Source organism: Myotis yumanensis, unplaced genomic scaffold (assembly GCF_028538775.1).
Source record: "Myotis yumanensis isolate MYYU_CA2020_CCGP unplaced genomic scaffold, mMyoYum1.0.hap1 SCAF_3, whole genome shotgun sequence".
NCBI lineage: Eukaryota > Metazoa > Chordata > Mammalia > Chiroptera > Vespertilionidae > Myotis > Myotis yumanensis.
The window spans coordinates 189,659,854-189,676,006 of record NW_027223754.1 but is presented as its reverse complement, the minus strand read 5'-3'; the positions used below and the strand labels follow the sequence as shown (position 1 = coordinate 189,676,006).

The 16,153-nt window shown below is 43.0% G+C and overlaps 1 protein-coding gene across 1 annotated transcript; it reads right to left on the bottom strand.

Moving 5' to 3' along the window:
* Positions 1–1,539: 1,539 nt before the first annotated feature.
* Positions 1,540–14,536, bottom strand: MANSC1 (MANSC domain containing 1). The gene is made up of 4 exons (XM_070410673.1): positions 14,258–14,536; positions 12,439–12,758; positions 10,347–10,487; positions 1,540–2,968 (listed from the first exon to the last, which is right to left on the bottom strand). The coding sequence occupies exons 2-4, from the start codon at positions 12,659–12,661 to the stop codon at positions 2,079–2,081; spliced, it is 1,254 nt and encodes a 417-aa protein (XP_070266774.1). The 5' UTR covers positions 12,662–12,758; positions 14,258–14,536; the 3' UTR covers positions 1,540–2,078.
* Between the last annotated feature and the right edge of the window lie 1,617 nt (positions 14,537–16,153).

Sequence of the window (16,153 nt, the reverse complement as noted above, 5' to 3'; positions counted from 1 at the left end):
CTCACTCAGGCAAGGATCACTGAGAAACAAGAATGTAGCGGTATTCATCCAGGGGGAATGAGCGGTAGGCTGTGTTCTTCAGGGGTCATTCTCTTTTTTAAGAATCGCCTTTTAACCCAGGGGACTATCTTCCATTAACAATGGAGAAAGAATATTTTCTGAGCAGGGGGAACCATTGTAGTGTACTCACCTGTACTAGGCTGTCACCTTCCCTTTTCACTAGCCAAAGGAGAGAGCTTATAGTTCAGAGCACCTTGTCTACAAGTTCGGCTAAGGCTTAGCCGCTAAGCTAATCACTGATACGGTTCTTTAAAAGAAAACAAATGCAGGCTCTTTCCCCTCTGATGTCCCCTTGCAGCAGTCTCATCCACTGTGTGAGGAGAGCTAGTCCACCTCTTAGAAGCAGGTCCTCAATCCAACCGTTCCCCTACCATCTACATCCGTCCCCAGTTTGGCCCTATACCATTTCTCATCTGGACTACAGCTAGGGCCTCAGGTCTGGGCTCCCCATCAAGTTTCCATCTCGAAGAAGACGGTACGCAGCAAGGAGATGGAGAGGTCCAAGAGAAGCAGGAGAAAGCTCTTAAAAACACCCACAGAAAAGCCTTATTTCCACGATTTAGTTCCATCAAAAACGAGGGGGGGGGGGGATTTAAAAATTCTGAGGCTCTTAGTTACTAATCTGATTCTGGCCTACAGGTGGCTGTTCAATAAATGCTTGTTAAATTAAATTGATTCAAGGTGTTATTTATTCAACCTACTTAAAGCTTATGTAAACCCCTTGGAGATTTGTGTCAAACTGTTAAGTTGGAAAATATGTGAAAAATACTATTTTCAGTAGACTAGCTTTCCTCTTAATGAGCTTTATGAGCTTAGTATAAGCCAGGGGGGGAGGAGGGGAAGGATAGGGTTCCAGGAGAGGGGCCTGGAAGGAAGAGATGAGGAAAGAGAAAAAAGCCTGTTTCTATCATTTCCTACATTTGCCTTCCTTGCTATACTTATTAACCACCTACTGCCCTCTAGTGTTCACTGTGTAAAGTTCTCACCTGAATTCCATTTTATCACCAGGAAGGGACCAAACCTCTGCTTTTGCAGATGTCAAACTGACCTAGGTGGCCTCCTGGCTTCTTAGTGACCCACTGTAACTTGTCTGGCAAACTCTGTATATTAAAAGCATTTCTCAGACATTTCAATAACTAATCAATGAAAGTTAAACACACTCATCCTTGAATAAAAATTGTAAGTGCTATCTATTGTTTCCAATGTTACTACAAATAAAGCCAAAAAATGAGTGTTGGTCAAGTTTAGATAAGGACTTATAAAGAATATGGATAAGTTCTAAATTTAAGAAAATGCCTATATTATTATTATTTTTTTAAAAGTTAATTAAAATAGATCCAAAGTAGATTTGGGCATCAGAACTGACTTATCATTGTCTCCATGTAGCCTAATATTTTGCTAGAATTCTCCCAAAGGAACCTCTTTGCTCATTGATGAGAAAAGGGGGAGGGGAATCTTCGTTTTGATTTAGGACACATATTTTCATCATTTAATCATTTACTGGTGGGAATAAATGGAAAGTTATCCAGCTGGGCATATGACTTACAAGAACATTACTGAGTAACAAAAGATTTATTCAAATATTTCATTGGAGGGAAATACATCTGGAATAAGTTTCATTGGTATACATATAAAAGGAAAGTAAATCCATTAGAATTAATATCATAAGTAGATGACTTTATCTGGAACTAAAAATATTAACAAATTGGAGCCTAGAAGTCCTAACCATTTTTTCCCCCTTCCCTCAAAAACAAACAAAACAATAGTCATTTTTCAAATTTATATGGCAATTATACATTATTCCTTTAGGGAAAGCTTTGTTTTCAGCTAATATTTTAGAGACAGATCACTCCAATCACCTAACTTGCTTTCTTTCCCCCCTTAAAAAAGAAAGTGGTAGGTGGCTCTTGACCTCCTTTAAAATACCTTCAAAAATCCTAAGATCAGTGAGTTAGTAGAAACTCACTGCGTTTGGGCTACTAGGAACCACATGAATTAAGAGACAGGTAGTTTTGTTCTTAGATGTCAACATAGATCCCATTGATCAAATAATCAAGTCTCGAGTAACGTTTCCTACGGAGGGATTCCAAGAGCATTCTGCCCAAGAGGACAAGGCCTATTGTGAGGAACAGAACGCCAAAGAGCAGGGTCCCAATGAGGAGCCACTTTTCGTATGGGAGGCCGGGCTGACTTTCTGAAACACCGCGCTGGGGGGAGCCGCCTAAACTGGTCTTTTCATTTTCCTGGGGAGCAGTTTTCTTCATGGCGGGAGAACCCGCATTTGGCAAAAGACCTGCAGCAGGGTTAGGGACCTGCTCTGTGGCCACAGTTAGGTTGGAAATTTCTCTAAAGGGCACCGTTTCTGGTGGGCCTTTCAAGTCTGTAGGTGCCTGAAAGATGGTGGTTGGAACTGCTGTGGTAGTCATGTGAGCTTGAGGTGTAACCACTGCACGTGTCAAAATGGTAGAGATGACGGCGGGAGGCGGAGACCTGACTGTCGCTGCAGGCGGAGCTGTGGTGGCTGCCTGTGGTTGGGAAGACACAGACGGTATGGCTGGAGCACGGCTGGGGAAGAGAGACCGGGGCTCTGGAGAGGCGGAGACGGTATGTAGAGCAGCAGCAGCTACTGTAGTGGGGAATGTCGTCCCATTTTCAGGCAGCAGATGACCTATTCTTTGTCCTGAGGAAAACTGGGGGCTCTGAGAATGCCCCTTTTCTTGATAAACAGGGGACGGTGTACTCACTGGACCAATCTTGAGTAGTTTCTCCACGTGATCTGAGGCTCCGAACTTCTGAGAAAATGTATCTCTCCATAAGGTACCCGTGGGCTTTGAATAACCTGTTGGATGAGGGGGTATGGGAGTGGCTCTCGGGCTCAGCAGCTCAGGTTTGCCCAATGATGGAAAATCTGGAAATGTAAAGAAAACATAAGGGAGACTTAAATTTATAAGGTAGATTAAAAAAGACACACATAGTCACTTGTTCAGTAAGTCCCACACTGCGGATACTTGACATTTCTTTGAAACTTGTGCAAAATGGAAAAATACAAACTGCTAAATCAGAACCTCTCCACCAGATGCTGTGGTTTATTGCTAGGGTGATGGGACCGAGGAGAAGAGGAATGTGTGGAGGAGGGTCAGGCAAATGAAGGAAGAGGTGAGAGGAGCAGGGACTCGAAGAGGACCTCAGCACGGGCAGCAGGAGATGTAGGAAGATGGAGGCGCCTTAGGGGCCAAGGCCATGGAAGAAGGCTGGGCCAGGTGATGTGGCAGAGGGACTGGGAGGGAGACTGCCCGTGTGAGGCCAGAGCTCCTGCAGGCGGTGCCAGCTGGGATGTGATAACAACTGGGGAGCAAGCAATCCCTGGAGAGATTAACAGTGGGGACAGGGACAGGCAAGAAAGGTAGGTGGAGGCCACGGGGACAATGGGGAAAGGAGGCGGAATCCTCGCGATTTGCTTTGCCAAGGGGGAATGGGGAGGAGAACAGGGGGTTTTGGTCTCCTCAGGCGGCAGGGAGGCCAAAGCAGTTGATGACATTTTTCAATTAAAAAAATTTTTTTTTCAGCACCACACTCAGGGGAGAGAGGCAACCTGGGAGATTTAATTTTGGCTCTCAAATATTAAAATTTTAGAGCCAGTATCTCAGGTTCTGAGGATGATGAGCCCATATTTGAAATCATGATGGCCACATAAAGAGCAGAAAATCACACACTCCTAATTCCTACTGAAGAGGAACCAGCCTCGGGTCCTCCTCACGCATGAGAAGGCTTAGAATGGTGCTCTTAGTCACACACGCCATTTATCACCGCTCAGACTGCAAAAGGTCTGTTAAAGCAATCAGGACAGAGAATGATCATTTGAACTACTCTGCTGGTTAACTAATCAGTTCACTTGGGTGAGAACAGCAGAAAACACAAGGAAGGAAGCAAAGGAATTTCCTAGCCTTTGCTGATCAACTCTCCCCCGTTCTGTTTCCCCTTTCCTTCCTCAACTCCCCTCATGTTGGTTTCTAAACGAGCTCTCACTCTCCTCTGTCCTAACAAACAGATCCAGAGGCAACTTCAGATCTATAACATCTGTGACCACTCTCTAAGCCTCACACCTCTAAGAGGTCCTTTGGAACTGTCACATATTAATCCTTCTAGGATAGGCGTTTGCAGCCTATGGTATGCGGCCCGAATCTGGGCTGTCACCTGTCTTTATATGGTTTGTGCACTAAGAATGGCTTCTACATTTTTAAGTGGTTAAGAAATAATATTTTGTGACATATGAAAATGACATGAAATTCAAATTTCAGTGTTCATAAAGTTTTATTGGCACACAACTATGTTCATTTGTTTACATATTGTCTATCACTGCTTTCCAACTATAAAGACAGAGGTGACTAAGTAGGACAGATTGTGTATGACCTACAAAAACTAAAATACTGGCCTGACTGAAAAAAGTTTGTGGACACCTGCTCAAGGATATTGTACTTTCCTCTAAAATAGAATTGAGTTGCCTGGAATTCCTCTTTTCTCCAACAATACTGAAGAAAAGAGTTCCTGCTACAGGTAATATCATATTCATAGACATAGTATCCCCATGAAATAAATAGCATCTCTATGATTAGGTAGGATCAGATATTTAAAAAAACAACAACAAAACAGCAGGACTCAACATATTTCATCTTAAAATTTCAACAATAAAAAAAGACTAAGGTAGCCGAAACCGGTTTGGCTCAGTGGATAGAGCGTCGGCCTGCGGACTGAGGGGTCCCGGGTTCGATTCCGGTCAAGGGCATGTACCTGGGTTGCGGGCGCATCCCCAGTGGGGATTGTGCAGGAAGCAGCTGATCGATGTTCCTCTCTCATCGATGTTTCTAACTCTCTATCTCTCTCCCTTCCTCTCTGTAAAAAATCAATAAAATATATTAAAAAAAAAAAAAGACTAAGGAAGTGCTCTGTGATATGTGTGAACTCAGAACTTAAATAAGGCCATTGACAGAAATGACCATAACAGCTGTTTCTTTCCCAAGAAAGCAAGCATCCTATATAATCCTATATAATAAAAGGCTAATATGCAAATTAACTAAATGGCAGAACAACCAGTCGCTATGATGTACAATGACCACCAGGGGGCAGACGCTCAAGGCAGGAGCTGCTCCCTGGTGGTCAGTGCACTCCCACTGGGGGAGTGGCGTTCAGCCAGAAGCCAGGCTTACGGCTGGTGAGGAGCGGGCCTAAGCTGTCAGTCGACATCCCCTGAGGGCTCCCAGACTGTGAGAGGGCACAGGCCGGGCAGAGGGACACCCCGCCCCCCAAGTGCACGGATTTCATGCACCGGGCCTCTACTCGTAAATAAAGCAAAGAAAGGGCCAGTCTCCTTTCCTGATAAGATTCATCTATTGGCAAAGATCCTAGAACCACACAGGGATCCTGCACACCTGGTCCACTGACCTCACCCACTTAAGTTTCTCTCAGTCATGGAGAGACAGGCCACAGAGGGAGTTGGGAAACAGTTCTGTGCCCTCAACCCCTCTTCTGAGTTTCATTTTTAAGCGACTTCACTAGGTAAAAAACTTACGTACTGATTAATACTTGAAAATCAGCTGAGCAAAGACTCCTAATTTATTCTACTTTGGAATTCCCCTATTCCAGTCCTTGGTAGACATGATATCCCACAAGCTGAAAAAAACGTAATGATGCCAAGCTGCAATAGTTTTATAGGATGAGTAGAATGCACTGCCATCTTTCAAACTTTCAGTCTGTAAATGTTAGTCAATCATTGATAGGAAATAGAGCTCATCCAAAAACACACCACCAACCAGGCATTTAATTTCACTCCAAACAGGAGGTAGATAATTTACTTCTATGGGTAATCTCAATCCATCAACACGGGCAGATTCATAAACTGAACGACACACACAACTTGTAAACATCCTGTAAAATATAAACAGTCCACTGCACACGATGTCTGGGATTGGAGCCACTTTGCACCTAGCTATTAATCAACCTGCTCTGGGCTGATGACACCCCCTGGTGGCTACCAGAGGAACTGTTTGATTCTAATTCCACCTCATGGCCTTTACACTAGCCCTTAAAAGATTTACGCACATGCCAAGTTCCCTTTCCTCTCATTTCCATTGGAGAGAATCTTTACCGTACACCCCCTCTTTTACAATACATGCATTATAAAAGCAACAACATTACCGAGGTATTATAAAAATGAAAATAAATTCAACTATAATTTCTGTTATGTTCCAGCCACTATTAACATGTCTGTATACCTTTAATTTTTTTTCATGTAATTGAAAAACTGAGTGTTTTTCACCAGAAATTTAAATGAATTTGTTTATTTCTACACCTCAAACTTATGTTTTAGTGTCTGCATCATATTCCCTCAAGTGGGCCCATCATATTTTCCACCCAACCATACTCTGGCAGCTGAACATTTATGCTGCTTCAAGTTTTTCATTGTTAGACTCATTATACAGTAAACAGCTTCACACGAATAGTCTTTTTCTTGTTTTGATACTGTTTCTTTAGTGTAGATTTTATGGAAGTAGAATTACCGGATTAAAGTTACCTATATATTTTAAATATTCTGCTTTACTTGTGAAATAGATTATAGACAAAGGGAACACACACTGATAGTGGGAGAAAGGACAGCATGAAGAAGAGGTAGTGTGAAGGGATAATAGAGGAGGAACGTAATGGCCCAACTTCTACGTGACGGGAGCTCCTGAGGGAGAAGAGCAAACGTTCCAATCCATGTCTTGAGCCCTGACCTCTTTGGAAACTCAGACTGGAATATCCAGTTCCTGCGGACTCCACCCCTGGGTGTCTAACAGGCTCTGCAGGTCCCCTGTGTTGTTAGCCAAGACCATAGACAAACAGGCAGGGGAAGTGAAGGAGCCACACTGGTCACTCCCTGGCCACTGAAGCCCCAAAAGGCGGGAGAGGAGGACAAGCCACTGTCCATGCACGGTACAGTCTTGAGTGTTTTGAAAAACCAAATCTGTTCTATACCATCCACAGTCATTTAAAAATTATTGTTTTTACAAATTGTGGTAAAATACACATACAATTGACCAAGTTACCCCTTTTCAAGTGTACAGTTTGGTGGCACTGAGTATATTCACACCGTTGTGCAACCATCATCATCAGCCATCTCCAGAGCTTTTTTTTCATCTTGCAAAATGGAAATTTTGTATCTTAACATGCCAGTCTTTTTAGATTTGGGCTCACGTCGCTGTTTATGAGGAATTTACACAAATAATCTGTTTAAGGGAATGTTTGATATATCAGGTTTTCCTGGTTCATGAACAAAACTCAGACACAGCCCCACCCAGGGGACGAAGCAGAGTCAGTGCCCAGGTGCCCTGAGCAGTATCATTCCCCAGAGTACTTCACATGCAACGTGATACAGTCAGGAGAGAGCCCTTGACTGCACTTTTCCTCCCAGCCCTGAAGCCACTTCTCAAATCTTCCTCAGCTCAGTAGATGGTGCCACCATCCACCTAGACCAGCCGTGGGCAAACTACGGCCCGCGGGCCGGATCTGGCCCGTTTGAAATGAATAAAACTGAAAAAAAAAAAAGACCGGACCCTTTTATGTAATGATGTTTACATAAATTTATATTAGTTCACACAAACACTCCATCCATGCTTTTGTTCCGGCCCTCCGGTCCAGTTTAAGAACCCATTGTGGCCCTCGAGTCAAAAAGTTTGCCCACCCCTGACCTAGACACTCAAGACAAAAACTAGGACTCAGCTTCAATGCTTTTCTTTTTCTTTTTAAAAAAATATTTTTATTGATTTCAGGGAGGAAAGGAGAGGGAGAGAGAGACGGAAACATCAATGATGAGAGAGAATCACTGGTCGGCTGCCCTCCTGCATTTCCCCCCAGTGGGGATTGAGCCCACAACCGGGCATGTGCTCTTGACCTGAATCGAACCCAGGACCCTTCGGTCCACAGGACCCTTCTATCCACTGAGCCAAACAGGCTAGGGCAGCTTGTCTTTTCTTGTCCCCCACACCCATGCCAGCAGCAAGTCCTGTTAACTCTTCCTCTGAAACAGCCCCTACGTCTCCTTCTCTCCATCTCCTCTACCACCTCCCTGGTCCACCATGCCATGGCCTTCCACGTGCCTCTCACCCCCACTTCCTACCCAGTCTTCCCACTTCCCCTCTCGCTGCTGGGTCATTGTCCAGTCCCAATACAGCCATCGCAGTGAGCTTTGAGAAATCACCTTTAAAACACCACATTCCGCTGGCTGGTGTGGTTCAGTGGTTGAGCATCAACCTATGAACCAGGAGGTTAGGGTTTGATTCCTGGTCAGGGTACATGCCCGGGTTGTGGACTTGATCCCCAGTAGGGGGCATGCAGGAGGCAGCCGATCAATGATTCTCTCTCATCATTGATGTTTCTCTCCCTCTCCCTTCCTCTCTCTGAAATAAATAAAAACATATTAAAAAACAAACAAACAAACAAAAAAACCATACGTTCCATACCTGCTTAAAAACTTCCAAAGGTGCCCTAGCTGGTTTGGCTCAGTAGATAGAATGTCAGACTGTGGACTAAAGGGTCCCAGGTTTTATTCCAGCCAAGGACACATGCCTGGGTTGCGGGGCAGGCAAGAGGCAGCCAATCAATGATTCTCTCTCATCATTGATGTTTCTATCTCTCTATCCCTCTCCCTTCCTCTCTGAAATCAATAAAAATCTTTTTTTAAAGAAACAAAACTTCCAATGGTTTCCCATTATAAACTTAAAATAAAAACATCCTACCCTACCCTGGCTTACAAAGTTTTATGTGATCTCTCTGTCTTTCCTACTTCTGGCATATCACTCTTTATGTCCATGGTTCACTATGAGTTAGCCAACTGGGATATTGAAACAGGCTATTTCCTCTCCCTGGAAGGTCTTGCCATGATCTTTTCACATCTGGGTCCTTACTGCTCAGATCTCAGTTTAGGGTTACTTCTTCACAGATGCTTCCTCTGATCACCTAATCCAGAGGGTCCACTCAGGGATTATCTATTACATTATCTTAGCTTAATTATCTGCATTGCACTTGTGTTACAGTTTTCTTGATTATTTATTTACTAGAGGCCCAGTGCACGACATTCATGCACTGGGGGGAGGGGGTCTCCTCAGCCTGGCCTGCACCCTTTAGCAGTCCAGGAGCCCTCAGGGGATGTCCAACAGAGAGCCTGACTGGGCCTAAGCTGTCAGTCAGACATCCTTAGCTCTGCTGCAGAGGTGGGAGAGGCTCCCGCCACCGCCGCTGTGCTTGTCAGCCGTCAGCCGTCAGCCTGGCTTGTGGCTGGGTGGCACTCCCCCTGTGGGAGTGCACTGACCACCAGGGAGCAGCTCCTGCGTTGAGCGTCTGCCCCCTGGTGGTCATTTCGTGTCATAGCAACCGGTCATTTCACCATTTCAGTCGATTTGCATTTTGAACTTTTATTATATAGGATTATGGTTATTGTCTCTGTCTCAGAAGTGAGAAACTTGTTTTCTATATTTAGTGTTGTATCCTTGAATTCCTAGAGTGTAAAAAAGTGCTTGGCACACAGATGATACTAAATAATACATGTTGTTTATTGAATAAAGAAAATAATATTAATAATTCAAGATATAATAAAAAAAGCTTTCAAGGGAATTTAATACTGAAAGCATTTAATCCTGAAAAATTAAGTCAAATTCTCACCAAGATATATCCAAATAATTACGTTATTTATTATTTTAGTTTATTTTCTGTATTCTGAAGAAATATTTAAGTTCCATGTGCATGGAGACTATATTTCCAATGCATTGCACAGAATTTATTACATGGTAGATGCTCAATTAATATTTTTGAATGAACTTCTCTACAGGTCTACACAACAAATCCACTGAGTTTGATTTCAGATCATGTGACTATAAAATATTCTAACCTAATGACAAACATACTGGAATTCTGTATATTCACATAGGTCTTAACCCTTTCAAAACACTTATTCCTGTGCTGCTGACATTGATCTAAAGAGGTGTTTTAAAATGTTTCCTGAAAAGTCTGTGCACCTTTTATCTTAAGAAAGTAAAAACAAAACAAAAAAATCTTATCACCCAGAGGTCTTTCACTGGAAAAAAAGCTGTTTGGTTTAAAAGCTGAACTGCAAATCATGAGATTTCCTGGTGTGCCTCTATATTTGTGACCTCTTTTGGCAGTTTTACTTAGACTCTTTTGCAGAAAATCTTTCACACGAACCAGACCCTTAAATAATTCCAATCACAAAAGAAAAAGAACAATGTTCTCGTTACCTTTAATTATCCTGTAAGTCATAAGACCCTTTGCTGGTTTCAGTGGACAGGCTTCCTCGCTGGGACAGAAAAACAGATAGCAGTTGGGTTGTCTAGTTGTTTTTCGAGTGTCGAAGATCATCAAGTTACACGCTTTGTCCCCTGAAATGAAAGGTTCATAAGCATTATTTTGAAATAGGATTTTCTAAAGAGTACAGCAAGCAGGAAGAACCTCATTTATCCTGGTGTCCAACACAAACACTTTTGTTCACTTGCTTGCTGACTGCTGAATCACTTCCTTTTCCTTAGTTTAGCCACTAGAAGCAACGTTTAAAGACATTGGGTTACAAACCTGAATTAAGGTAATTTTGGCAAAACCAATTTGTTAAAAATATATTTTTTAATTGATTTCAGAGAGGAAGGGAGAGGGAGAGAGATAGAAATATTAATGATGAGAGAGAATCATTGAACAGCTCCCTCCTGCACACCCCCTACTGGGGACTGAGCCTGCAACCTGGGCATGTGCCCTTGACCAGAATCGAACCTGGGACCCTTCAGTCCACAGGCCGACACTCTATCCACTGAGCCAAACTAGCTAGGACTGGCAAAACCAATTTTTAACAGTGCATTTAACTATTTAGAAATAAACCTTCCATTTGCTAAAATATATCAACCAAAAAATATATAGAAACACTGATTGTGCAATCTTTATACAACTCACAGTTGAGTTGGGACTTAAGAAATGGATCTAACCCTAATGATTTCCTATAGCTCTTGTATCCTGAGGCATCTCACACTCATATGAAGGCATGAGCAAGGTGTCCTTGGATGGAGTCAGTAAATTCAGCATCATACACACTATGCCTCCTTCCACAAAGAATCTGAGTAGGATATGGAATGCAAAGACTATTTTCTATTTTTATCAGTGCCATTCTTCTTTTGGTTCTTTTTTAGTATTTCTTTTCTTTCTTATCGTTTTTGCTTTTCTGTTTTCTTTCCTCGCTTCTCACTCTTAACTTTCATTGCTGGTTTCTCTTTCTCTTATGTTCTCTCTAATTATCATGGCCTACAGTTGGCTTTGACCTCAATCTGGTATAGTCTCACATCTTGGCCTGTGACCCTTTGGCCAAGTTGAAGGTTAAGAGGCATATAGGCTAATTATTTAAAATGCATGTTCTTGAGGGAATTATGCTAAGTAAAATAAGTCAGACGGAAAAGGACAAGAACCGAATGTTATCACTCATATATGGGATATAAAACAAAAAGCAACAAAAAACAGTCCCCTCCCCCCCCCCCCCAAAATCAACTCATAGATACAGAAAACAGAATGGTAGTTACCAGAGGGGAACAGGAATGGAGAGGACAAAGAGGGTAAAGGGAATCAAATATATGGTGATGAAAAGATATTCCTTCCTTCCTTCCTATATCACAACCATTATAGAAAGAAAAGGAAGTTAAGATCTAAGAGAAAACAGGATTTTGTTGGCTAATAAATCAAGTAAGAATCACTTGTCCAACGTTCACTAGCTCTTCTAGGCTCTGAGGGCAAGGCCTTGTCCATCTTACTCATTTGTTTTATCTCCAGCAAGGCATTAGGTGCTCAATAAATTTAGGTGGGTGTTTTTTTGGTTTGTTTTTTTTTTCGTTTATGGAATTAGGGCAGGTTCATAAACAACTGAACAACATTGTTTCACTTAGACATATACTCCTCTTTTCAGGTAATAGATTTGGAGCCTAAAATATGCAAAGGCATGGTTTAAACCTGTGGCCTTAGTTTCCTTCAGTGTCATATGAATGGCAGCTAAGCATTTAAATAGCGTTTTTGTTTCAATATCCCAGATGCCTGTTAGAACCTAACACTGGTGGTTCTCCACCTTTTTATACTCAAACACCTGAGTAATACACACACACACACACACACACACACACATCAGTAACTCTGACACAGCTTAGGGGAGGAGAGGGCACACTTGTGAAATCTTGCCTGGGTGATTTTGTCACCTACCTTTCTACCCCATTGAGAATCACTAATATAAACTATTGAGCCATGTCAACCAGCCACTTATGTCACAAAACACATGGAATAAAGGGTTGTCAAGGGACTATTACTTACCTGATATGTTTTTTGTTGAACAGCAAGAATTAATGCAGTCTTCTTGAGTTAATGTATGTATGGGCTCATTGCCTCTGATTCCCTTAGTAAGAGATGACTGGATGTCAATGACAACATCTTCTAGACTCTGGGTAGGACAATTATGACTGGCAGACAGCCTGACTGTCAGGAAACCAATGATTATAAAAGTGTAGGTCAAGCGCCATTCTTCCCTGAAGAACATTTTAAATTTCACTATTAAAGTCCTCAAAGATCAAGGATAACCCTTCCTTTGGTCTTAGTTTGCATCAAGAAGATTGCGCGGATGATGGAATTTCTCTCTAGACCAAAAAGAAAATCATTAGTGAGTTTTGTTTCTTTTAGCAAATCTAGAAAAGATACATTTCATTTCCTTTAAGTTGATGTCAATGACTTACAATTCATAGGGCAAAAATAAACAAGTATTTTTATTCATATCACTTCTAAAAGATTTGAGACAACCTTTCGTTTAAAAACTTGGCAAAGAACTAATAAACACAAACACGTATACTATACTATCACTGCTTAAAAGCCGATGAGTGTTTGTGAAGAAAGAGGTACAAATAGTAGGCCTGCCTCTGAGTTTTAGAATCCTTCCTCTTCTTGCCTCTCATTGTTTTATCTCCAAACTGTGGTACACCCATACAATGAAATATTATTCAGGGATAAAAAGAAATGAACTATCAAACCACAAAAAGACATAGAGGAACCTTAATTGCATATTGCTGAGTGAAAGAAGCCAGTCTGAAAGGTGTAATTCCAACTATATGACATTCTGGAGGAAGCAAAACTACATTGACAGTAAAAAAAAAAAATCAATGGAGCACAGGAGACTTTTAGGGCAGTGAAACTATTCTATATGATACTGTAATGATGGGTAAATATCATTATATTTATCAAGATCCATAGAACTGTACGATACAAAGAGTGAACTGTAATGTAAATACTTTAGTAAGTAAAAAACAAGGAAATAGTTTAAAAACCAAGAAACCAAACAAACCAGCACAAGTCAAATAACTACCTTGTTAACTGTGATGTCCAACTTTTGAAACAATAAAATTATAAGTAATACTTATATTTCTCACATGCCAGTCTCCATGCTAAGCTGTGTTCTCACTATGCAACATCGTTGTAGCTCCTGGACAGCGAGAAGTACTGAAGAATTTATCTCATTAAAAATACTCAACAACTATTAGATAAGTTAATCTTCTAAGCCGTTATTATTTAGGCCTTCAAGGTCTAAAGTCAAGTTCAATCTTGTTGAAAGATGGGAGGGGAAAAGAATATAGGTGGGCATGAGAAGAAGCGCCTGAGCTTTAATGCCTGATTACTATAGTCAAACATCCGTGCACATAACTACTTCAAATATTGGAAATCATTTTACTCCCAGCATAATAATCTATCACCACACGCGCGCGCGCGCGCGCACACACACACACACACACACACCTACAGAGTATTAGACAATTAGTAGGTTTGATAATGAATACGGGACACAAATCATACAAAAAAAAAAAAAAAAAGGAAAATTTCCCTTCCGTGGAGGAAATGTATGTCGCTCACTAAACTATTCTGCGGGTCCTGACACGACGCGGGGCCGGTGCCATCTGCGACAGGTGCGGCCGGCCGGCCTGGAGAGCCTGTCGGGGACCCGCAGCGCCACCGGGATCCGGGTCAGCCTCGGGCGCGCAGCCCGCTCCCCTGCCTGCTCCAGGGCGGGTGCAGGAGCCTCGCCCCAGGCCAGGAGGGGTGGCGAGGCTGCCGGGGGCAGGTCGGGAGGAGGGGACTGGGACGCCTTTACCTGGCGGCGAGGGGACCCCGGAGCCTCTGGGTCCACCCGTGCGTGGACGGCTCCCACGCGCTTGCGGGGAAGCGGCGGCGACTCCGCGCGAGGGTCTCGGTGTGCACAGCAGGGGATGCTCCGCAGCTCCCACCCGGTCCAGCTGGTTTGTGGTTCGCAAGTTCCTGCTTCCGTCGCAGCAGCCGAAAGTTGGCGGGGGGAGGTGGGGGGAGGGTACATTCCGGCCCGGCAACCCGGACCTGCTTCCCAGCTACTGCGGGCGCGGTCCTCCGGTACAGGCGCGAGAGGCGAGCCTCTCCCGGCGGCGGCTCCAGCTCCGGATGACCACGCTGAGCCGGAGAAAGAGCCCTCGTCCCACGCGCCCCCGCCCCACTCACGCACGCGCGCACCGAGGCCAAGGGCACGGTGAGGGGGCGTGGGCGCGGGCGCGAACCTCGTGGTTGCCCGAGGGTCTGCAGCTGCACCTGCTGGCTTCCCAGGGCCAGAGAATGCGCATATACACTGGATGAAAGCCAAACTACCAAAATGTATATACAGTGAAGTCTGCTTCTCGCCTCTCTGTGTCCTAGTCTAGTTCCCGGCCCCACGGGCAACCACTGAGCGCAGATTCTCCACGTTCAAGAATTTACAGTGCATTCTATCCGGGGCATAGTTATGAGAACCTATTTCGATAACTGGAGGCACGGAGGGTCCTCAGTTAGAGTTAAAGGAAAAAAGGTTAAAGATTCAAGATTGACATTATGGTAAATGATAAAATTAAACATCCTTCTCTTGATAAGAGTTCAACTTGCATTTTTTTTCTATTTAGCTAATCCTGAGAGTTGTCCATTTATGAGTTAAATAGTTTGTTCAACTCAGGGAAGACATTTGGGGTTCTGCAGGATTTATTGTATATAGGCATGGATAATGATTAAAAATAAAATGGTGTCTGTTATAGTTGTTAAAATGATATCCCTGCCCTGACCGGTTTGGCTCAGTGGATAGAGCGTCGGCCTGTGGACTCAAGGGTCCCAGGTTCGATTCTGGTCAAGGGCATATACCTTGGTTGCAGGGACATCCCCAGTGGGGAGTGTGCAGGAGGCAGCTGATTGATCTCTCTCTCTCTCTCTCTCATCGATGTTTCTAACTCTTTATCCCTCTCCCTTCTTCTCTGTAAAATATCAATAAAAAAATATATTTTAAAAAGTGATATCCCTAACATTTAGCATGGTGACTGGTACTTAATGGGTACTCAGTAAATAGTTAACTAAAGTATATTTGTAGATTGAGCAAATGGAAAAGAACTACTAGGGCATAGGTGGTAGAAGTGTGTTTTTCATCAATGCTCACTCCACCCCACACACCCATATGCATGCAAACAAATGCAACATTATGAAACCACTGACAACTTGCCAAGAGGTCTGACCTTTGACAATATCTCCACCTTGGTAGGTGTGAAAGAGCTTTTAAACCTAAAGCACTTTGCAATTGTAGATTATTATTCTAGCCCTGATGAAGCCAACAGCTACTAGTATATCCTAGTTTTAACCAGTCGCTATAGGAAGCATATGTTGACAAAGACTGCCCATGAATAATGGTCCATTGTGTGAAACTAACTCTTACTAGCTGTATTCAGAAGATGACCTACTCCTGAATTACAATAATATTGCAAAAACTTTTAAAGAGTTATCGAAGACAAGGAAATTCCACAGTAATTTCATTGGAGTGATTTTCCTGATACCACAATAGACCGATGTATAGTATATTTCATCTCTACAGATGATATACTTGGGGGTCCGGGGTATAGAGAGGTCACATTCTTTGAATCTCCCTTAAGGATTAGTCCATACTAGGCACTAAGTGACCTTTCCCTCACTTAGCGACTTCAGATTCAATGTTTCGATATAATGAACCTGT

What these genes read in the sequence shown, in the direction of transcription:
- MANSC1 (XM_070410673.1), bottom strand. Translation starts at nt 12,661, where the DNA reads ATGTTCTTCAGGGAAGAATGGCGCTTGACCTACACTTTTATAATCATT. An exon ending in TTCAACAAAAAACATATCAG is followed by an intron (nt 10,488 to 12,438) that starts GTAAGTAATAGT and finishes CTTTCATTTCAG; the next exon opens with GGGACAAAGCGTGTAACTTG. An exon ending in GACTTACAGGATAATTAAAG is followed by an intron (nt 2,969 to 10,346) that starts GTAACGAGAACA and finishes TTACATTTCCAG; the next exon opens with ATTTTCCATCATTGGGCAAA.